Below are 22,644 nucleotides of genomic sequence, written 5' to 3'. Positions count from 1 at the left end.
GAAGTGGCCCAGACCCTCTGAACGTCGCCCGGACCCTCTGAACGTGGCCGGACCCTGTGAACGTGGCCCAGACCCTCTGAACGTGCCCCAGACCCTCTGAACGTGGCCCAGACCCTCTGAACATGCCCCGGACCCTCTGAACGTGCCCCAGACCCTCTGAACGTGGCCCGGACCCTCTGAACGTGGCCCAGACCCTCTGAACGTGGCCCAGACCCTCTGAACATGCCCCGGACCCTCTGAACGTGGCCTGGACCCTTTGAATTTGCCCCAGACCCTCTGAATGTGCCACAGACCCTCTGAACGTGGCCCAGACCCTCTGAACATGCCCCAGACCCTCTGAACGTGGCCCAGACCCTCTGAACATGCCCCAGACCCTCTGAACGTGGCCCGGACCCTCTGAACGTGGCCCGGACCCTCTGAACATGCCCCAGACCCTCTGATTGTGGCCCGAACCCTCTGAACGTGGCCCGGACCCTCTGAACATGCTCCAGACCCTCTGAACGTGGCCCAGACCCTCTGAATGTGGCCCGGACCCTCTGAACGTGCCCCAGACCCTCTGAACGTGCCCCAGACCCTCTGAACGTGGCCCGGACCCTCTGAATGTGGCCCAGCAGGTTGCACAGGAAGCAGACAGATAAATGAGGCCAGTCAAGGCGACTCTCTGAACCAGGTGTCAGCGTCGCCGGCCGTGAGCGGATCTGGATCGGCCACACGTGACTAGTTTTGGTTTCAGTTTCTGGCTCAGTGGCGGAACACCAAGGGTCCGAGCCGGGAGAAGAGTGGCATTTGGTGCCGACGTTGGGGGTTAATCAGCAGATTTAATCAGGATGTAATGAAGCGAGTCCGACCCTTTTCAGACTCTTTTCTGCATCCAGAACCTTCATTCCTGCTTCATCTCCATCCAGTTGCCATAGAAGCGCATGATTTGGGGGTCAGAGTCAGGGGGTCACTGTTTCCTGATGAAAGCACACAGTGAGGAAGAGGAGAACGTCAGAATCCACAAGCACCTGATGATGAAGGGCGGTGGTGCTCGTCAGGGTAAAACAACAAAGCAGAACCTGTTGGGATTTCTGGGTTGTGTCTGTCTTTGGCCTGCAGGGTGTGGTGTTGAGCACAATTGGGTGCACCTGGCACTGCAGGTGGGCACACCTGTAGGCAATTTACATCTTGCTGCCTATTAAGCAGGTTGTGCCTGCCTGTCAGGGCCGGGGTGTCTGTTCGTGTTGGGAGTCTGTTCGTTTGGGTTCCTTGGTGTTGGCTCCTGTTCCTGTGTTTCTGTTGCCTTGGAGGGTCGCTCCTATTCCCGTGCTTCCGGTTTCCCTGGAGGACCGCTCCTGTTCCTGTGTTCCTGTTGCCCTGGAGGGCCGCTCCTGCCTCCGAGCTTCCGGTTTTCCTGGAGGGCCTCTCCTGTTCCTGTTCCGTGTCTCCTGGAGGACCGCTCCTGCTCCCCTGCAGTCTGGGAGGACTGCCTCTGCCCTCAGTGTCTCGGGGCACGTTCGTGAGGCGAGCGTGTTGCGCCGGACTCCCGAGCCCTCGCCGGTCCAGGAGAACACCCCGGCCAGTGTGGACCCGGCGGGTCAGGATGGAGCTAAGGACACGACCCCTCCCTTCCCCTCCCCTCCCTTGACAGTAACCTTCCCTGTTGCCTTGGCTGTGCTCAGCTTGATGGTCCTTGTTGGACGCCAGGAGGCGCCCGTTGAGGGGGAGGTAATGTTGGGATTTCTGGGTTGTGTCTGTCTTTGGCCTGCAGGGTGTGGTGTTGAGCACAATTGGGTGCACCTGGCACTGCAGGTGGGCACACCTGTAGGCAATTTACATCTTGCTGCCTATTTAAGCAGGTTGTGCCTGCCTGTCAGGGCCGGGGTGTCTGTTCGTGTTGGAGTCTGTTCGTTTGGGTTCCTTGGTGTTGGCTCCTGTTCCTGTGTTTCTGTTGCCTTGGAGGGTCGCTCCTATTCCCGTGCTTCCGGTTTCCCTGGAGGACCGCTCCTGTTCCTGTGTTCCTGTTGCCCTGGAGGGCCGCTCCTGCCTCCGAGCTTCCGGTTTTCCTGGAGGGCCTCTCCTGTTCCTGTTCCGTGTCTCCTGGAGGACCGCTCCTGCTCCCCTGCAGTCTGGGAGGACTGCCTCTGCCCAGTGTCTCGGGGCACGTTCGTGAGGCGAGCGTGTTGCGCCGGACTCCCGAGCCCTCGCCGGTCCAGGAGGACTGCAGCCGTTTGAGGACTCACCGGTGTTCCGAGTTCCCAGCAGTCCAGGGGGACTGCGTCTGGTTCGGGGACTCGCCGATGGACCTGGGACGGGTGGACGCTGCCTCCCGATCCCATGCGGTCCAGGAGGACTGTCTTTGTTAATGTGTGCTCCCCTTCCCTGTAAATAAAGCCCTTGACCTCTCCACCTCTGTGTCCTGGCCTGCGTTCGGGTCCGCTACCACCATGTACCGTAACAGAACCAGTATTTCCTGAATGTGTGTGTTCCTGGTCCACGAGTGTTGTTTAGAGAAAACAGGCAGAAATCTAGAGGAAACCGCTGCCATCGAGCCAGTGATCCAGAGCTGCAGCACAGGCACACGCCACAGTTCCCTGTTGTCATAGCGATGAGGGTCGCTGATCATTTTCATTGGCTGGGGTCCACATAAGGATGGTAAAATAAAGTAAAGGCGTGTGTGTTCCTGCACGAGTACAGAGATTCCATGTGCGTTGTGAGGAACTTGGAAAGGGCTGTTTGAGAGTGAGGTGTTGTTTGGCTTTAGGGTTTTAGAGCAGGATTAGGATTATGTTAAATTAACAGTTGAGTCATGCATAATAGCAGAGTCCTCACAGAGATACCAGTGCGTGTATGTGTGTGAAAGTGTGTGTATGTGTGAAAGGGGCTCGTGGGGGGTTGAGGGCAAGTTTAACAGAGAGGAACATCTCAGCTGAAACCAGGACCTGATCACAGGCAGCACCCCTTCAGGGGCAGCAGGGAACACTGGGATCCACGCGCCGTGGCGCCCGCTGGGGAGCGTGGACTCTGTCAACACGGTGGGACGGGCTCCCTGGACACCAGCACCTCCTGCAGAGCCCGGGCACCGGTGGGAAACCAGTTCTTTCCTCGTGTCACCGCCAACAGCCCGCTGGAAGATTCAATATTTGCTCTGCAGTTCAGTTATGAAAGCGAATTTGGCTGCACGTTCCAGTAGTGTGTCCCAGTGTGTGTGTGTGTGTGTGTGTGTGTGTGTGTGTGTGTGTGTAGGGGTCCTCCCTAGAGGTCCAGAGATTAGGAAAGATTTTTCCCGTCTCGTTAGATTTTTCCCGTCAGTGTGACAAATGTCAATGAGCAGGAGTTCAGATTGACCCGACACGCCGACACGGAGGCCGGACTCGGGGTATTTTGGGTTTCTGTACTGGTCCAAAAAGTTCTGTGGCGCTGCTCTTTCCTGGAATGTGGCTGAAGCGAAATATTTGTTGTTCCCATTATTGAGATTACACAATTGTATCAACAAACTCCACAAATACAGTTGGACCTCGTCGGCCGCTGCTGGAGACACATCAAGAACTTTCTGATGCTTTGATCTTTGTGCTCTGGAGGGAACAGGACAGGCCGCCACAGACGAACCACAGGCTGATACCGGCCCAGTTACGAAGGCCGTCGCAAGTTCTGCCTCCTTAATGATGAAACTGTAAAAGCTTTGAGGATGATATCAAAAGAAACTGGCGTAATCCGCTTTGATCCACTCTGAAACTTAGAATGCTCGCTGCCTTTGAGGGAGCCTCAAAGAGAAGATCTGGCCGTCTGTGTAGGAGGACCCAAGGATGTGTGTGTGTGTGTGTGTGTGTGTGTGTGTGTGTGTGTGTGTGTGTGTGTGTGTGTGTGTGTGTGTGTGTGTGTGTGTGTGTGTGTGTGTGTCCCGCCTCTCACAGTCCTGCCACGAGTGCAGGAAGTGAAACCGGGGTAGTGAAGCCTTGTGTAACCAGTAGTGCACCTTCAGTTGTGAGCCCCCCCCCGTCCTGTTTTGAATAAAGCTTTTGCTATTAGTGGCTAACGCAGCGAGCTGAAGACGCTAATGCTAGCTCACTGTAACATTACTCTTAATGAAAATCTTTCTGTACTTTGGCAGGACGGCCAGCCAGCTGTGTTTCAGCTAAGCCCCGCCCCCTCAGACTTCCTGGATCGCCAACATCTGGTTTTCCCTTTCATGGCCCTTTCTGCTGCTTATTTGGCCGCTGACGGACGCAGATGATCAGCTACCGATGATCAGTTGCCTGTTATATTGATGAGGACTCCATCTAATACGTAGCGCTTGTGACCTTTTAACTAATCTTAAAGCCATTAAGGTTGGTTCTGCTTTGGAAAGTTCATGTTTTTATTCTCTTCCATGAGTCATTCCTGGAAGCAGCGCCGGTGTTCAACGTTGTGGATCAGATGTGCTCCAGCACACGCTCGGGTGCTCTTTGTTGCTATTAGTAACCGGGGGGGACATTTTCCTAAGTGTCCGTGCGGGCTGCTAGCCGTGCGTCATTAGCCTCTTGTACCTGCAGCCTCGTATCTGCACAAACATCAGTGTTCTGACGCAACTGGAACCAGTTAGCCCAGAAGGGAGATCAGGGCCGATCATGCCTGACATTTCCCCCCCTTTTGTCCCTCTTTGTCAGCGAGGCTAAAGCAAGGTTTGACGCACCTTAGCGCAGATGTCTGAAGCAGACAAACAGGATGAGCGGAGCATTATTCCTGGACGGCTGATCGATGGTCGCGTTTGCCTTACGACTCAACCAGAAAGAGGGACAGATGTTGTTTTCTGGCTGTGACGGAGACGTTGACTCACTCTGTCCCTTCTGATTCATTCACACACACACACACACACACACACACACACACACACACACACACACACACACACACAGGTATAGTATTTCATTAGCATCTTGTTAATGTGACCAGGCAGGCTGACCCCAGGTATCTTATTTTTTTACGGCCTAATTCGTGTCCCGATGTTTAACCCTAAACCGCTACGGTGGAAAACGCCACTGCGCGTCGCCTTGACCCCTTGTTTGCTTTACGCCTCTTTGAACGTGTTTAATCAGCTGCGTCATTTCTCAGAGTCCTCCTGTTGTTGGGTCCCAGCAGATCTTTGAAGTGCACATTTTACTCCCCCTCTGCCTGACATCGACGGGACGGCTAAGGGTGTAGCGTTAGCAATCCTCTTTATGAAACCGCTGAGCGCAGTAACCCGAGGTCTGTGGGTGGGTTTATCTTAATCCGAGTGAGCACGAAGACAGTTCTATATGAAGGATCTGGATCTAATTTAAGTCTGAGCTTTGACACTTAGAAGCAGGTTCATTCATTAGCTTTGTTAGCGTGCTAGCGGCTTGACCAGTCCTGAACATGCACACTACATCAATGCATACATCCATCATAGAAACGGAGTTATTTTTCTTAAAATCAGGTGGCCCAAGAGCTGCACATTGCTATTTTATTTTGCTAATTTATTTCAAGGCATCTTATCAGGATAACAGACCTTCAGCTTCTCTCGACTTTGCTAACCTGAAACAGAAACTGCAGCCGAGAATTTTCACTCTCGGTTCAGCAGCTGGTGGTTTTATTTTTGCATTTAAAATAAAGGCAACTGGGAATTTGTCACCTCAAACTTTCGGGTTTGCTTAGCCAAAGCTGCGGGGGGGGGGGGGGGGGGGTTGTCGTGGTTTCCTCAATAGAACCACATGAAAATGTTTAGTCTCTTTCTATTCGAGGCATCAGAACAACCGTCACACTCCACAACAGCAGCAGCTGCTGTGGTAGACGAGCCCCACTGACAGCTCCAGCTAGCAGAGGCTAATGCTAACGGAGACAGACGGGTCCTGTTGCTGACCCGATCCAATGGACCCATTCTTATTGTCCTGCAGACAAAAGCGCTCCGTCTCCTCCTGTGACACCTCATTGTGAACGCGAGTTAAATTCCTCAGGGGAAAGGCGTGTTCCCCATTCAACGCGTTCTCGGCCGACCTATTTGGGCTGGAAGCCCTGGAAGGTCTCAGGCCCGGGTTGTTAAGAGGGTTACGCAACAGCAGCGGGAGGCTTCCTGGAAAAGGCTGGTTGTGCTGCCCCAGAGGGCAAATATTAACGGGGGAGGGCAGATAAACGCCCACGCACGTCAGCTAAGTGCGATAAAACCTTAAAGAGCTGATCCTCGTATCCCAAACCCTCCTTTTGTAGCTCCATTTTGCAGCCCCTCATTACGCAAGCGTACGAGAATTGAGATTCAATCGGTGGTTCTGGTCGAGGAGAAAGGAGGAAAGACCAAAGCAGATGCAGGTTTTCTTTTTAATGCAGTATAATTAGACTACAGAGAGCGACCGACAAATTAGAAGCATTTATACGTGGAAATACAACGACTCTGAAGCAGAATACAAATAAATAAAATATTTAAATGATCACCCCCCCTGATTCCCCCCCCCCCTCTTGAATCCACAAATACTGAATTCCACCCATCGTTTCTGGAACTGCGAGATAAAGATTTGCGAGCAACCTTGATTACAAAGACGCCGTCGGCTCCATCTTCCAGGGCCGGTGCTACAGACCTGCTGTAATGGAGAGGTTGGCGTCTCCGGCCCGGACACAAGCGGGCCCGACGGCGTCCTAAAACATGTTCTTGTCTGTACTTGCGGAACGCTACACATTAGCTCTTACGTGTATATACTTGATACCATCGTTATGTGGGGGGTGGGCTTCAGACGCTGATTAGCTGGGGGAAGAGTTCGTTAGCAAACATGTCGTCCCAGGAGCTTTCGGAACACAGGGGGGACGACATGTTGCTAAAGGGGGACGGAGATCTTTCGTATCCAGAGTCGCTGTAGGTGTCCACCAGCGAGGCTTCCTTGTCCAGGCCGCTGAAGGCCGGTGAGGAGGCTGCGGGGAAGAAGTCGTCCACCTGGCTTTGCCCGGTCCTGCCGATGACCACCTCCTGAGGCTCGTCTTTGACGCAGACCGTCTCCGCCACCACCACCACCTCGGCGCCGCCGTAGGAAGCCTCGTCTATCTCCTCTGCCTCGCTCTCCGAGTCGCTGCTGAGCCCGTCGCTCGCCACCTCCACGGGCTTGGTGTAGATGTGGTCGAAGTGGATCAGTTCATTAAGGGCCTCCAGCTTAACTGGTGGGGACCCCAGAGTCGCAGGTGCGGAGGCAGGTACTGGGTCCCCCCCTCCGACCAGCTGCACCTGCGGCTCCTGCTCACAAGATCTGAGGAACAGCTCTGGGTCAAGGATGTCCAGAATGCCCAGAAGCAGATCAGACTAGAAGGGAGAGAGAAAACGAGATTAGCCCAGTGACCCCTGACCCGGGTCTGGGTTTAAACCCTCCCTGCTCCAGACTCACCTCAGTGTTTGTAGAATCAGGACTGCTTGTATCCATTGAGAAGTCTTCAGATTTAGGAGCTGCTGGGCCTGCACCTGCTGCGGAGGCACACGTAGCCTGAGTGCTGCGGACTCAGAAGACCCGACCCCCAAACCTGCTTCCTTCCCGGTGGACAACAGACACTGAACCTGGATCGGGAATAAGAGATTTCAGCTCTCCGCTCCCACGGCGACCACCCGGCGTGGCGCTCTACGCCGCTCCTACCTCATCTTTTGAGTCAATCGTGTCCAAAGAAAGTCTCTGTCTCAGTTCCTCGTTTTCAGCCAGAAGGCCGCTCGTCTTCTCCTGGAGCAACCTGTTTTCAATGTGAAGTTTCTGATTCTGTAAAGCAGAAACGGACAACACGAGTCTTTAATTTGCTACAGTGAAACAGGAAGTTTAACCGATTTGACAAGAACCACTTCTGGAGTTGTGCAACGCGCCATCGATGGGTGCGCAGAAGAAAGAGGGTCTCCAGAGCTCCTTTACCTCCATCTCCAACTCCAGAACCTGCTGCTCCAGCTCCCCCATTTTGGCCTTTTTCCTGTCTCTCGCCGTCTGAGCTGCAACTCTGTTCTTGAGTTTCCTAGAAAAATAGGTGGGGGGAGGGGGGGGGGGGGGTCATGAATTGACACATTCTTTCCAAGCTGCTGACTAAGCTGTGCGCAGCCACCGGCCATGTTCTTGCCACGCAGGCAGAAAATAGGCGACGGTGTCCGGGATTGGAACCCGCGCCCTGGCGGCTCCGCACAGGCGGACCGAGAAGCAGTTTGACAGTCCGGATCAAAGTTGAAAGGTCGGACACCTTAGCGGAGATTAGCTCAGTCAGCTGACCCGATTCCGCGTCAGCATGGTGCAATAACGAACCGTTCCGAGGGGTTTTAGTGGCGAAATTGACCCAGTCGGTTGGGCGTGTCCCCGCGCAACAATGACCGGCTTTTAACGCCAAGCCTTGGGGCCACTTATGGCCCCCCAAAAGTCGACCGTACCCACCTGCGAAGTGCTTTCTCCTCCGGGCTCAAGTGCGTGAGCCTCTGCCGCTTCCGTACTGGTGGCCCCGCAGACGAGTTGGAGTCTGAATCCGAGGACGTGTGGCTCGTCGCGGAGGGTAAAACGACGGAGATGGGCCGGCTGAAGCCCGGCTGCGAGCCGCCGGAGGAGCCGCTCTGCTTCCCGGATATCAGGAGGACTTTGTGGGCTCCCCCGGTCCCTGCTGTCACCACCACCATGTTCGCGTATCCCTTGGACGGAGTCTGGAATCAGAAATGACCGGGTATCCTCACAGACTCGGGTATAAACTCATCAATTTTTGGTGACCCCTCTTCCCCCGGTATTACTCAACAGTTGAAGAAAATGGATCGCGTCTGCGATCTTTTTCTACTATCGTGGTGGAAGCCGATTGGCTGGCGGCGGCCGTGACGTCACGCCGCCCCTGCTCGCTGATTGGCTGTCGCGACCTGTAGAGAAAATAACCCGAGTTCCCTGAAATCTTTCATCAGAAGTTGGCGACATTTATGTTCGGCTGCTGGTTTTTTTTTTCGTTGTGGGTGGATTTAAGTTGGTAAAGGGGGAAATATTCCGCCTGTTTACGTCTTTGTTTCTGCAGTTGCGTCAGATTTCACACTCACCAATCGGTGGTCGTGCACTGACCAGCTTCTCCATTTACACCCAGTCAAATGTGTCTTATCTTTATTTTCTAAACGATTATACGAGTTTTTTGGGTTTTTTTTTAGAAGATTGATTAGAACAAGTCACCAGGTCAGAATTAAAACGTGTGTGTGTGTGTTAATATTCTAACATATTTTATCCTGAAGGCCAAATTCAGCTCTCACTTTTAGGTCACCCTCATTCTCTTCTGGTAAGATATAAAACAGGCTTTACCACCCTGTTTGCCTTCCTCGAAACACTCACTTCCTTCTAAAATACCGGGCATGTTGCCAACTTTTTTACGATGCCATATTAATATTTAATTTGTGTTGCATTTTTCTACCGTGCTCTATTTCTTTTAACCTATTTTCTTAAGATCCATATCTGTTGATGCTTGTTTGTAAGACATCTGTGACATTTACTCACACATCAGAAATAACCCTGAAACCTTTTTCAGTGGAACGGTATCATGACAAATGGGCCTACTTGCTGCACAGTTCCTCAGAATAGGACTGCAGCTGATGACGACAGCCAGATACACAGCAGAAACCGCACTTTGGCTTCATCCAGCAAAGCAAACTACTTGTCCTCCAACAGGAACTCTCTTTTCTGTTTCTGCTGCCTCTGTTGCTAACAGCTCGCCGTGCTTTGTTGCCTCAGCAGGGGTAGCTGACAGCCAGCCGCTCGTGCAAACGCCGCCACCTGTTTGCAGAGCTTCAGAATCAACACGAGGAACAGTAGAATGCTGTTCTTCATCTTGCTGTGTGCTGTGCTGAAAACAGAAGAATTTTAAAAATCTTAGAAGCCATTTTCCCTCGGATAACGTAATTTTAGCCATGTTTTCAAATATCTCAAATGTTTAAAGGTAACGATGAAGTTTATGGAAAGATAAAGTAGAGAAGGAATCTGAACACCCATGAATGTTCACTATGTCATATTAGGCTAGCAGCAAACGCTACGATCATAGACCTGATTTGACCCCCGACTTCAATTTGGGGGCGTGGCCAATTCCAAAGCTTGTGACATCCCATTATTTGTCGAATTGTGAGACTTAGTTGAGACTACTCTACGGCTCTAGATCAAGTCGGAATGTGCATTCAGAGGATTGCAATATACCACAATCCACAAAAACTCTAATTCCTCCTGGTTCTTTCAAAAAACAATGTTAAGATTAGAAAACTGTTGTTTTTTACCCACATGAACTGTTCGTCCATGGTCCAACAAAGACAGAGATATCTTTGAACTTTCTGGTGAAACTAACCTATTTTCTGATTGTGTAAGCAACAATAAAGGAAGAGCGGATCTACACACAGTATCCTGTTGAGGTTGACACAGATACTGACTCAAAAATCCCCCGTCAGGGGTGAGAAAATGATCAGTAAAAATCCTCTCCCATGTGGTGAAAATGCCCGAGCCTCTTCAAAAATCCAGCACCTATGGTCGAATGTTCCGATTCCTTCATATTGTAAACCATAATTCTGTATAATGAAGATATAATGAACCACACACACTCTGAAGACGGACTCCAAAGATTTAACTTCCACAGATAAAATTGTGAAATGTGCAACTGCACCTACATTTAAATTTTTAGGGATTTGCTTTAAGCAACATGTGTCATCCAGCTTCCCGTCATTGTTAGCACACAGCCCAGGGCCGTGTTATCAGTCAGACCTGTGCAGTCTGGTAGTGAACAGCCTCATGATCAGTCCTGTGATCATCATACGGTGAAACATGCCGATGGATGGGGGAGGAACACAGGCCTCAAACACAAACACGACCTGCTCACACACACACAAACGCCTCCTGATCACCAGTGACAGAAAGACTCCAGAGAACTCTGCTGCTGGTTCAGGAGAGGATCTGAACATTTCAGTTTGACCTGGAAGTACAAAGTGATACAAGACGTAAGAGGCTCATTCATAAACAACGACAGAGAACAGAGAACAGCTTCTGTATTCAATAACTGCAGAGGCAGCTGGTGTCAATCTGTCCATCCACAATCACATCATGCACAGAGCCAAAGCTTGGTGAGACACTCACACGCCGTGGCGCTCTGATGACAGGAAGAGGGTGTTTACTCGGTGATTACATCAGCAGCTGGCAAGGTTTGATTGAGTCCGATCATAAAGAGCTGGAGAACATCACACCAGGGCTGGAGAACATCACACCAGGGCTGGAGAACATCACACCAGGGTTGGAGAACATCACACCAGGGCTGGAGAACATCACACCAGGGCTGGAGAACATCACACCGAGGTTGGACAACATCACACCGGGGCTGGAGAACATCACACCAGGGCTGGAGAACATCACACCAGGGCTGGAGAACATCACACCATGGCTGGAGAACATCACACCAGGGCTGGAGAACATCACACCAGGGCTGGAAAACATCACACCAGGGCTGGAGAACATCACACCAGGGCTTGAGAACATCACACCAGGGCTTGAGAACATCACACCAGGGTTGGAGAACATCACACACCAGGGCTGGAGAACATCACACCAGGGTTGGACAACATCACACCAGGTTGGACAACATCACACCGGGGCTTGAGAACATCACACCAGGGCTGGAGAACATCACACCAGGGTTGGACAACATCACACCAGGGTTGGACAACATCACACCAGGGCTGGAGAACATCACACCAGGGTTGGACACATCACACCAGGGTTGGACAACATCACACCAAGGCTGAGAACATCACACCAGGGTTGGACAACATCACACCAGGGCTGGAGAACATCACACCAGGGTTGGACAACATCACACCAGGGCTGGAAAACATCACACCAGGGCTGGAGAACATCACACCAGGGCTGGAGAACATCACACCAGGGTTGGACAACATCACACCAGGGCTGGAGAACATCACGCCAGGGTTGGAGAACATCACACCAGGGCTGGAGAACATAACATGCAGGTAGTGGATCCAGTAAATCTAAAGCTAGTCATTATTATTCTTTGTAGGCCACCTTGCAGATGTTACATCTTAGAACGTCACTAAATAGGGTAGATTTCACTTCATCGTTTGAGGAATGAGATTCATCTGATGTCTTAGACGCTGGAAAATGACAATTTCTTGTAACATTTAACTGTTGTGCACATTAAGCATCACACCAAGACCAGCTGTTTCCTCTTTGTTAGCTTAGCTATAAGCTAACTAGCGCTTTAACCAAGAGAGCCACTGATCCAATGTTAACAAGTCAAAATTTATGCACGTTTGGGCTAAAGTTTGCATGAATTTCCATGTAAATTAACATAAAGGGACTCCAGGTGGTCGACGTCAAAAGTTCAGTTGGTCAAAATAAGCCCTTGACTGCAGGAGTAACCCAGATAAACGTGTGCACGTTGTTTGCATTTAAATTGCTGCTCATCACAGACCCACATAAGCTGCACATATCGGCTCAGTACTCACACACACACACACACACACACACACACACACACACACCACACACACACACACACACACACACACAAACATGCACACACATGCTCAGAAATGCAGAAGTCAGGGATCCGCCCTGCAGCCCGGAGGCAGAGCCTGTGATTAAGGTGGGTGGGTCCTTCAAAGCCTCAATTCAAAACGGGCCATTTTCCAAAAGGAGGATCATCACATAAATTACTTTGACTCTTTCCAGATGAGCACGGGGCTGCGCTGGGTGACACCACTGAGCGCTCCACAGGAAGAGGGCTTCGTTCAACACTCTCAACCTGCCGTTTAAAATGTTTAAATCAACCCTATTTAAATCAACCCTATTTTAAAACGAACCCTAACAGAACAGGCTTAACTGGATATTAATAAACAATGTCAGACAGCGCCGGTGTGGCCTCTCCTGCTCAACAACCTCACATTTATGAGGGCTTTTATTCACATCCAACCACTGCATGATTTGCATGTGTTCCAGGTTTGTTACCCCCACCGGTGATGACTCTGGAGGTTCTGCTCGCGGCAGCACACTCGTCATGGACGCGTACGTTTACCGGGCCTTGGTTGCTAAAGGTGAAGGCATGGCATGCTGGGTAAACAGGAACGCCCGTGTGTGCTCACGAGGGTGGGCACCGGAGCTAATGATGGCACGGTAGAGTCCTGGACAAAGAAAGGTTCAGTGGGGTCACACCCTGGGATAGCAGCCAGCTGCGGGGGGGATGGGAGGTGGGGGTGGACGATCAATATATTTGTTTGCCTCCAGGCCCAAGCAGGGCTGTACCCATCCAATGCTGTGTTTGCTTGGCCTGGAGCCTTCCCACACACACCCCCCGCACACACACACACACACGCGCATACATTATCTGGCTTTTTAATGTTTTTACAGTTCTTTAATCATAAATGTCAAAAGCTGTGCAGATGTGACGCTGCTCCGGCGTCACACTGACGGACGATCCGGCCATAATTCACCGAGCTCCTCTTCTCCGGCACCACTTTTGTTGCCCGTCCTGATCTTCTTGGGGTCTCTGCTGGGCCGATGAGGCCTCTGTCACCACAGAGAGCTGACACAGCCGCCCTGTTGTCTAACGTGCCACACCGTCACCGTGAAAACAAGGCTGTTGTGTTCAGGTACTGGAATCCTGGTGGCAACAACGTGAGCGCCAACGGCCCCGTCTGTGTTTAATTTCACCGTGCATGACCGGGCCTCTGCTTGGGCGAATCTGATTAGATCCACTGTGATGTAACAGCGATCTGATGCAACACCGGGTAAGAATACAGCCAGCTGGGATGATGAAAACCGTGGCTACTCTTTCGTTCATCCAGTCTGGCCATTCTCACTTTCTTCCCCGTCCGTTGTTCTCTGACACGAGAGCTGTTTGTGCACAACAACATGTTTTCCTGTCCAGGTTTAGAGTGAAGCTCCTGCACTGTCGAATTCCCCCGTTGTTAAACTGCCCCCTGGTGTTTAAACCTACGCATTACACAAACGCGGCTCATTATTGCGCAATACTGAAACGGTATTGCAGCTAATTTCCTGCGTATAAAATTATTTTGAACGCTCACTATATTTTGTTTTCAAGTTAAAAGTGGTTTATTACACAATTACAGAAGTTTTTGGTTAGGGTTAGTGTATTTTCTTGCTCGGGGTCGCTGGTTCATCAGTCATCTTTCAGAGCTTAAAATGACCTCCAGGTAAAAGGTCAGAGACAGTCGGGCTCTATCAACACTCAATGGCTGCACATTTTCAACGGAATAGGGATATTTTTAGCACTTATTGCAGTCATAACATGATTCCATCTGCTGATATCATATCACGGTTTTTCGGTGGAACAAATATTATCTTTAAATCTCTCATCGGAGGGTTATTTTAACTTCACGAGGTCATCCGTGGGTGAAAGCTCAAAGCAAGTGACTTCATTTCTAACGTCCTCCTGCAGTATCTGCCTTTAATTCTGTCCCTGGACAGAGAACTGAAAAGGAGGGCAGGGAAATGCTGGTCAAGCACACAGAGACGCAGGGAGAAGAAGAAGAAGAAGAAAACCAGAAGCTCTGAGCAGGCCACCAATGTCCCAACCAGCTGGAATTCTTCTTCACGGGCTTTTGCTGATCCCAGCAGTCATCGTCACTGATTTGTTGTTCTATAAACCAGAACTTGGTCTGAAATGGCATTAAAACTCCCGGATGAGGCCTTCCTTGGTGGAAGTTTTAGCTTGTACTTATGTTCTCTGGGCCGGATCCGGCGTTCCCGTTTTGACTCCAAAAACAGGAGATGAACAAATTGAAATTTGGACGCCTCAGTGCTGGTCCTCTTTGCTCAGACAGCAGAAGGAATAACTTCTTCTTTACTCTCTGACCGCTTGAGGGCAACGAGGAAGAAAATCCCCCCCGATCGACCGGAGCTGTGCTTCGGCCCCCTGATGGACGTCCGGCTGCTTCCGTAGCTGCCGAAGCTCATTCGGAAGCTGAGATGTCTTTCTCTGTTCAAGCCAAAAGGAAACCCCCAAATTAATGTAACGTAAACTGGACTGGATGTGTGTGTGTGTGTGTGTGTGTGTGTGTGTGTGTGTGTGTGGGCACAGATTCCATCCATCCGCCCGGCCTTTGAGGACAAGTTCCCGCCTGTGAGAGTGTATCTTCTGTCCTCCTCACTCCTCCGAGCAGATTATCGGTGTTGCAGCTCCCTGAAATGACTGACTCCTCCAAAGCCGCTAACCCCTGGGAACGTACCTGTTCCTGCAGGTCTCAGACGCACTGGTGTCTCCTTTCAAAAGGCTCCACTCTCTTTCTCCTCACCCGCTCCTTTTCTCAAGAATGCCCCCCCCCCTCCCCACGGCTGCAACCTTACCCACTCTCTCCACTGCAGCCCCATTGAAATACCTTCCTCTGGCCTGGCCTGCACTTCAAAGTTGAATTTGGCCCCCCGAGCCAGGCCTTCAGGGGCAATTCAACCAGTAAAAGGTCCAGTCCCGGAGTTTCTGGGGCTTCAAAGCCTCCAACAGTTAGCAGGTGATTGATGCTCTCATTTGTGTTCTGCAGAGGTGTAAAGGTGATCCTGCACGTCTAAATGTCTGCTTCCACAATGGGCAGAGCTGTGTGAAAGTGGAAAGTTTAGAAAGTTCTCTTCTCGGGTCCCTGGAGTCAACAACAGTTTACGTTTGCTTTTTATTTACATTTCCTATTTCAATACCGTGGTTTTGCTGTTTGCGTTGCTGAGCGCTCGGGAGGGAATTATTTGTCTGTGCATGTTTGGGAAAATCAACTTCCTTTGATCTTTTGATCCCTGTTTGATTTGCATGTTTTCTCTCCGCAGATTCCCAGAGAAGCAGCAGCCACTCGGCCAAAATAGAACTGAGTCAACGGAGTTACTCGGAAACTGCCCGGGCTGCGATCGATAACGTGCAGCCGGGCAGAGATCAGCAGCGTTTGGCTGCTTCCACGTTAGCTCAGAGGGGAATGACAGTGAATATGAGCCTCGTTATTCACACACGCACACACACACACACACTCTCTCACCTTAATTGCAGAGCATTTCATGACACTTTCCCACTGGGCTTTTGTGCGTTTGTGCGGTGACATCATCGGAAACATGCGACAGACTCCGCTGCTGCTGCAGCATCACCGCTGTCATCATGAGGAAGGCATCTCCTGTCATCTGTGGGCCCCTAATTGCTTTATGTAATAATGCCGCAGCGACGCGCTCTTCTGGGAGCCATGAATGTAAACGCCCCCCCCCCCCCCTCATCAGCTCCTTTCTTCATTAAAACATAACGTCAGCGCCATCCTAACAAAGCGCCGATTCAGGAGGGGGGGCCGGTGCATGCAGAGAGCTGCTGTGAAATGGCAATCAAACAGATTCAAATGTTACGTTTGGGAACGGCTGATTATTATTTGGACACATTAACAAACCAAATCATGTCAAATCTGATGTGGGGAGACGCCTCAAATGAACATTTTTGCCTTGATAGTGCCTGACAGAAATATGTTGTATAATGAGATTGAAGGCTTGCTTTTTCTGAGCCATGCCCCCCCCCAGACTGAGCTACCACCACCCCAAACACTGAAACAAGGTTGGTGACACCCTCATTTTTGGGATTATCTTTTCAGTTCAGGAAGTCCTCATTTCATCTCTCAGCCTTTGATCCTCGAACCTTGAATAATCTTGGCATTTTAAGAGCAATAATACGATATTAATGATAACAAAAGTCCAGCCGAGCAAGACCAGGAGACACAAAGTGGGAAAAGGCCGAGACACAAAGCTCCTGCACCCCCAGACACATGACACATTAATCCACAGCCATCACCCCACAAGTCCTCCACATCCTCAGCACTCTCTCAGCATAAACAAGGGGACAGCTGTGTCTAAACTCAGGGTGGCTTGAGTTGAGACTCAGCTGCAGACAGACGGAGCGTCAGGAGAAGGTGCACAGCTGCTGTCAGAAGAAAAATGGATAAAATAAAGGATGCCCTTCTTTAAATATATGGATAGTATATATATATAATATCAAACAGAAAATTTTGATTCATCAAACTGCAGCTTTGGAAATCTGTGGGTGCCATAGCATAAACGGCCAGCAGAGGGCAGACTTGTAGCAAAAAACAACATTCGAAGGCTCCAACTTGTTGCCTCAATACGTTCCGTGTTCCATAGATTTAATCAAAAGGAGTGCGGTGTAATTTACTTAAGCCTTGTGCTCGTGTGCGCTGCGTCTGTGTGTCTTTAACTTTGAACTTGTTTGCGTTGGGGGGGGGGGGGGGGGGCGCAGAGTTGGTGTGATCTGTAAATTATTGTCGCGCTGGAGGCGCCGCAGAACCTCTTTGAATTGTTTTCCGCCCCACTTTTCTGGAAGGCGTAACACATGTTGACCATTGCTTCTCCAGGCGGCCGCATTCTTGACCTAAAACGTCCTCGCAGTTGGTTTTCATAATCACGCATCTGACAGCAAGATGAGACCCGGTTTTCTGGAAGTCCGCTGAGAGAATGGCCGCTTTTATGCCAACACTTGACTACCTAAGCGCTCCAGTCATTGCAGTTTAGCTTTCCAGCTTCAACGGAGTAATTGTTGTAAATATTGCAGCGCAGAGGCGTGCACAATCAGCCCCTGCACGACGAGCCCGTCTTTTGTCCCCCAGCACAAAGGCTGGACTCGTCATCTTATATCGGAGTGAAAAGAGGACAGTGTTTATCTATTCTTCCAGGGCCCTTTCAGCGCACACAGCGCTTATTTGCAGGCGCACAATGAGCAGAAAAGGCACCGGGCAGAAGATGTTCTTCAGGAACCGGTTCAGAATGGAAGTGGCAACAATGGACTCTTTATTCTGCACACAGAATGATAGAGAAACAATTGTCATTTCGGGCCAGCACCGTTTGTTTAAGAGCAAAGCAGGACAGATATGCACATAATACACAGTAGAGGAGGAAATATATATGATAGATAGATAGATAGATAGATAGATAGATAGATAGATAGATAGATAGATAGATAGATAGATAGATAGATAGATAGATAGATAGATAATAACTTTATTAAAGTTTGGGAAACTTTCATTTGCTAGCGTTATTAAATGCAATAGCAAAGTCAGCCTACATGTAAATGAAGGGTTTATAATAATGATGGTGATTAGGTGCATTAAGTTGCTGTTGCGGCCACTTGTTGCTGATCAAAAACGTATCGAATTTGCAAAATTAGCCCGGTTCAATCCTGCAGCGTCCTGAGGAGGGTAGTGTTTGTTTTAAGGTGGCACGCTCGGGTCCTTTTAAAAACCCACATATCAGGCCGCGGCGGGAGGTGGCTGCAGCTGCAAACGCGCCCCCTTTGGTTTCCATCGATCCCACGAAAAGGAAAACCGTCCGAACTTTGCGTGTTGGCTCCGTTCCCCGCGGGATTCGTCGGGTCCGCCGTTCCTCCTTAACTGGAGTGCTGGCACTTGAGAGCGGGGAGCGCAGGAGGAGCGGGTCGGAACGATCGGTGGGTGGAGATAGAACCCTTTTGGGAGAGAGGAACAAAAACTAAAAAAAAAAAAAAAAAAATCACGTGTTTGGAGATCAAAGGAGATTCGCTTTGTAAAGGGGGGGGAGGAGAAAGGGTGAGAAAGAGAGAGAGAGCGAGCGAGCGCGTTTGGAGGCGATGTAATTGACAAGGCTCGCAGCGGTGGGACACACACGCTTTAGCCGAGGCTCAGCTTTTCACTGCCCACTTTCGACCCGATTTCAGCCGCCGCCACCCGACCCATTAATCCGTGTGAAATTATGTCCCGATCGGCGCAGATCCAGCCGGCAAGATGATGATTCTACCAAGGAGAGGCTCCGATTGTGGACATGACTCGGGGCTCCTGCTGGTCTTCGTGGTGGCCGCGTCTCTCGGTGCCGCTCTCGCCAAGGATACTGCGTTTGTGGAGGTGGTTCTGTTCGAGTCCAGTCCCAATGGAGATTACACTACGTACACGACTGGCCTGCAGGGACGGTTCTCCAAAGCCGGAGCCACGATCAGCGCGGAGGGAGAGATCGTTCAAGTAGGTGCAAAGTGTTGCCTCTTCCTTCGGGGGGCGTCAGGCGAGCGCCGCGGCGCAGGCTCGGGCTCGGACCCGGACCCCTCCATGCTGCTCTTCTTCAAACTTTTTCCGCGAGAGTTCGGGGGGGATTGACAACAGTTGTTTGTGTGTGTGTGTGTGTGTGTGTGTGTGTGTGTGTGTGTGTGTGTGTGTGTTTGTGCGTGTAGGCCGCGCGCGCGCGCGCTCGTGTGTGAGGATGGTTAACTCGGCTGCGAGCATATGCGGTCACAACAAGATGGCTCCTAACTTGTGGAATTCATTCAGGGAGCAAACAGGCTCTCGCAGGTTATCTTGTTGACGTCCGGGGCTCACCCCGGCGTTCGGTACAACTCCCACCCCCCGACAGAACACGCGTTCTGGGCCGGTTTTCCTGGAGAGGGAAGAAATGATCCACGACTTCCCAAAGTTTGAACATTCCGAGCCAGAATTACGCATTTCTCCAAGTGCGTCAAGGCTGCGCGGTTACGATCTCTGTGCCCGTTTTAACGATGCCACCAGCACCCAAAACTCATTTCCCCCCTTTTTTAACAGTCCGAATTAGTTTAAAATCAGAAGTTTGTCTGTAACGGTTTGTTTTGATTGACTGGCTTTAGTTTTCTGCATGCGCGCTGCACGCTTCTGTTTTATTTCTCAAGTGTTCTGCATCCAGTGGTGTGTTAGGAACTACAGGTGAAGTACTTAAGTGTCCTTGGAGCTGTTTATTCTTAGATTGTCCACCTGTGATCGAGCAAAAGTCAAACACGGCTTTTCGACGCAGCCAAATGCTTTTCTGGAAGTTTTCTCATTCTCCGTTTAATCTGTTTGGTTGCTGGTTGTGAAGCAACGGAGAGCTGGGCTTCCCGTCATGCACCAGAGATCTAAAGTATCATGTTTTATTCCCTGACCTCTGCTGTGATGCCAGGGCAGCTTTATTAGAAGCCACATGAATGCACATCAGTGATTGGGGTGCCTGCATCCAGCTGAGGCATCTCTAAAATCCAAACCATCTCCATCTATCTTCTCACTGGATTGTCAGCATCAGAGATGAAGAGAATGCACTCGGCATAAAAATGCCCCGTTTATACCCGGGGATGGCCGTTTGGCGCCGCTCTGTAACCAGACCTCGGCTTTAAATCGCAAACCACGTCTATTTAAGTTTGCTTTCTTTGCTAACATGGCCTCTGACCGCTCAAGTGCCAGCCTGTATTTTGACAGGCTATAATGAGGGGCAGTCTGTCCGGGATGGGGCGCTTTCCTCCGAGTCTCGCGGACATTCGTCTGAAGATCCGTGAAAGTCGTAACGGTCGATGACTGACGGCCGCATAAATCCAGGGGTCCAATTTTAAACTGGTATCAAAACTGGCAGTTGCCGATGCTGCACTTGTGAAATAACATCGCCGCGGCGTGTTGGGAAACTGCTGCGGTGCTGTAATGGATATTGTTTAACACTGCAGTTAGGTTGAACACATATTTAGGTTCTACATCTAGTCGTCCGCATTGACCTCCGCCGCCGCCGCCGCCGTCTCCTCTGCAGCCGTGGCGTGTCCTCTGAATAGGGCCCTTGATTGGGTCTGCCTGAGGTTTCTGGGCCTTGCAGCCCTCTTTTTTCCCTGTTTGAACAGCATCCTGAGGGTTCCTGTTACCTTGTGTGTACATTAATGGCCAGATCTCTGCAGGTTATGGGTTCAAATACAGGGGAAAGGAGCAGGGGGGGAGCGCAGGCTTAACCACAATCACCGCTGAAGTATTCCCAAATCCCCTTTGGTTACTCTGTAAAGCTAACACCTGCCCAGCTCTGCCTGCAGAGTGCGAAAAGTGGTAAATGCTGCGGGGGCCAAAAATAATAGTTAATTTGCTTCTCATTCTGCTCCGGGAGGGTGTGATGATGTAGGTCTGCACCTAGAGCCAAAACCCCTGCGTATCCAGGCCAACTCTCCCAGTACTGCAGCTCAGGTCTGGTATGGAATTCTGTATTTCTGTCAGTTTGATTGAACGCGCAGGGTGGCGAACGTCCATCCATCAGGCTACAACTTCTCTTTCCTGTCAGCTAATTATCTGTATTCATCTCATCGTGGAGCAAAACAGTTGCTCATTAGCCTGCAGACTGTACGTTGTGTCCCCGTTGGTGTTTTTCCAAAGTAGACAATTTCCAACAAAGCTGAAACAACGCCATGAATAATAAAAAAAAAAAGAATCCCGCACTAATATTCCCGTTCACGTACACCCACGTAGAGCCTGAATAAAGTAATGAGGCGTGTTTATGCGCTAGGGAGGGCGTGCGATGCTCGTGTATGGGAACCGTGCGTCAGATGTGTGGTATGCTAATGTGTATGAAATCAGAATCGGGACACGTAGCGTTTATACTGAGCGTAAATAAAAAGGCCGACCCCCTGGCTGTGCCGAGGTTGGTGCCGCTCATGTTTCCACCGACTGTCAGCAGATTTGGCTTCATTTAAAAAGCGAGTGAATGAAGTGCTGGTTGATGGGTGGGTGATGACACTCAAAGTGTTCCTCTGATCTAATTGTCGGCCCGGCGGAGCCAGACGCCCGCTCAGACTTAATATAACCTCTTTTGTCACGCCGTTGTTGACTCGCGCGCCGCCCTCTTTATTAGTACCTGTTTGATGTGAAGGGAACGCCATCTGCCGCTCATCGTTGGCTTTTGTCTCCCCGCCGATGCCTCGTCTTCCCTTTTCAGCGAGGCGAGCCGCAGTGCGCCCGCCTGCGCGCACATCTGCCTCTGATTTGTCGGCGCGAGCGAGGAGCCGAGGCGGGGACGTGGCAGGGGCGCGCTCGGGACCAGATGGAACTCGCTCCATTGTCGTCAGACCCGAAGGGAGCAGCGTGGCTTTTGCCTGCTTCCTCTCGGAGGGGATGTCGAGATGGGGACATCCCAGGATCTCAGCCTCAGGAAGGAGAGGCTTTAGTTTCAACGCCCTTAATCTCTTTCACCTTTTAACTTCATCCCTCCGTGCGGAGCGTGCCAAAAGATACAACTGGAACGCCTCACAACGGGGCATTTTTTTGTCGATCGGGTATGCAGGGGGGGTTAAAGTAGTAGTTTGGGGCCAAGACAACGATGAGCCCTGGTCCTGGAGCTCCTACCTTAGACTTGGCAGGACTTGTGTCGCGCTGCATTTAGACTATAATGAGAGCTTTAGTGGTTTAAGGCACACAGCATGCTTTCTCACCACAGAGTGGAAACCCCAAGAGGCCATAACGGGCTGGTCCTAGACAGGAGGTGCCAGGGACCGGGCCACTCCCAGGGCCAAAGCAACAGTCACGGTACACAAAATGCTGGTTTAAAGGTTGAAAGCGCCGCTCTCCACTTCTTTTTTCCCCATTTATTGGCTTGGCGGTTGCAGCTGGACGTATTTCCAGTGCTATCGTCTCTCTTAACCGCCACCCTGTTTCGCTTTCATGGCTCGGCCAAAGTAATTTGAGGCTGCGTTTCTCTCCTTTTCAGAATAGAACAGACTAAACTGTTTTTCTCTCGCGCCTGTTTGACACCCCCCCGCCCCCCCCATCACCACCGCTCTGCTGATGCTAACGCAGCCAAAGCATACATCACGCCGATTTTGTACGAAATGCAAATTGCTAGTGGGAGTGCTCGGTTCTTCGTCCTGTTTATAGAAATAAAACGATGAATCGTCGAAAATTGTGATGTGTAAATA

The 22,644-nt window shown here is 50.8% G+C and overlaps 2 protein-coding genes across 4 annotated transcripts in view; one reads left to right on the top strand and one right to left on the bottom strand.

Moving 5' to 3' along the window:
• Positions 1 to 6,277: 6,277 nt before the first annotated feature.
• Positions 6,278 to 8,740, bottom strand: xbp1 (X-box binding protein 1). Its single transcript, XM_057033573.1, is given in 6 exon segments — positions 6,278 to 7,258; positions 7,341 to 7,448; positions 7,451 to 7,507; positions 7,584 to 7,700; positions 7,848 to 7,944; positions 8,352 to 8,740. Coding segments are annotated over 6 exon segments (1,176 nt in total). The 5' UTR covers positions 8,588 to 8,740; the 3' UTR covers positions 6,278 to 6,697.
• Positions 8,741 to 18,026: 9,286 nt separating this feature from the next.
• znrf3 (zinc and ring finger 3) overlaps positions 18,027 to 22,644 on the top strand; it is a 42,614-nt gene continuing 37,996 nt past the window's right edge. Inside the window, exons 1-2 of one of the 3 annotated variants that reach the window (XM_057032784.1) lie at positions 18,825 to 18,952; positions 22,167 to 22,255. Coding sequence is in view for 2 of the 3 variants with exons in the window: in XM_057032783.1 (XP_056888763.1) it covers positions 18,722 to 18,952 (231 nt within the window). In the remaining variant the exon portion in view is untranslated. Of the gene's footprint in view, positions 18,953 to 22,166; positions 22,256 to 22,644 lie in introns of all 3 variants that reach the window. The other 2 variants (XM_057032783.1, XM_057032782.1) reach the window with 2 other exon arrangements.

Source organism: Takifugu flavidus, chromosome 5 (genome assembly GCF_003711565.1).
Source record: "Takifugu flavidus isolate HTHZ2018 chromosome 5, ASM371156v2, whole genome shotgun sequence".
Classification (NCBI taxonomy): domain Eukaryota; kingdom Metazoa; phylum Chordata; class Actinopteri; order Tetraodontiformes; family Tetraodontidae; genus Takifugu; species Takifugu flavidus.
The sequence above is the reverse complement of the archived record's forward strand: the minus strand, read 5'-3'. Positions and strand labels throughout refer to the sequence as shown.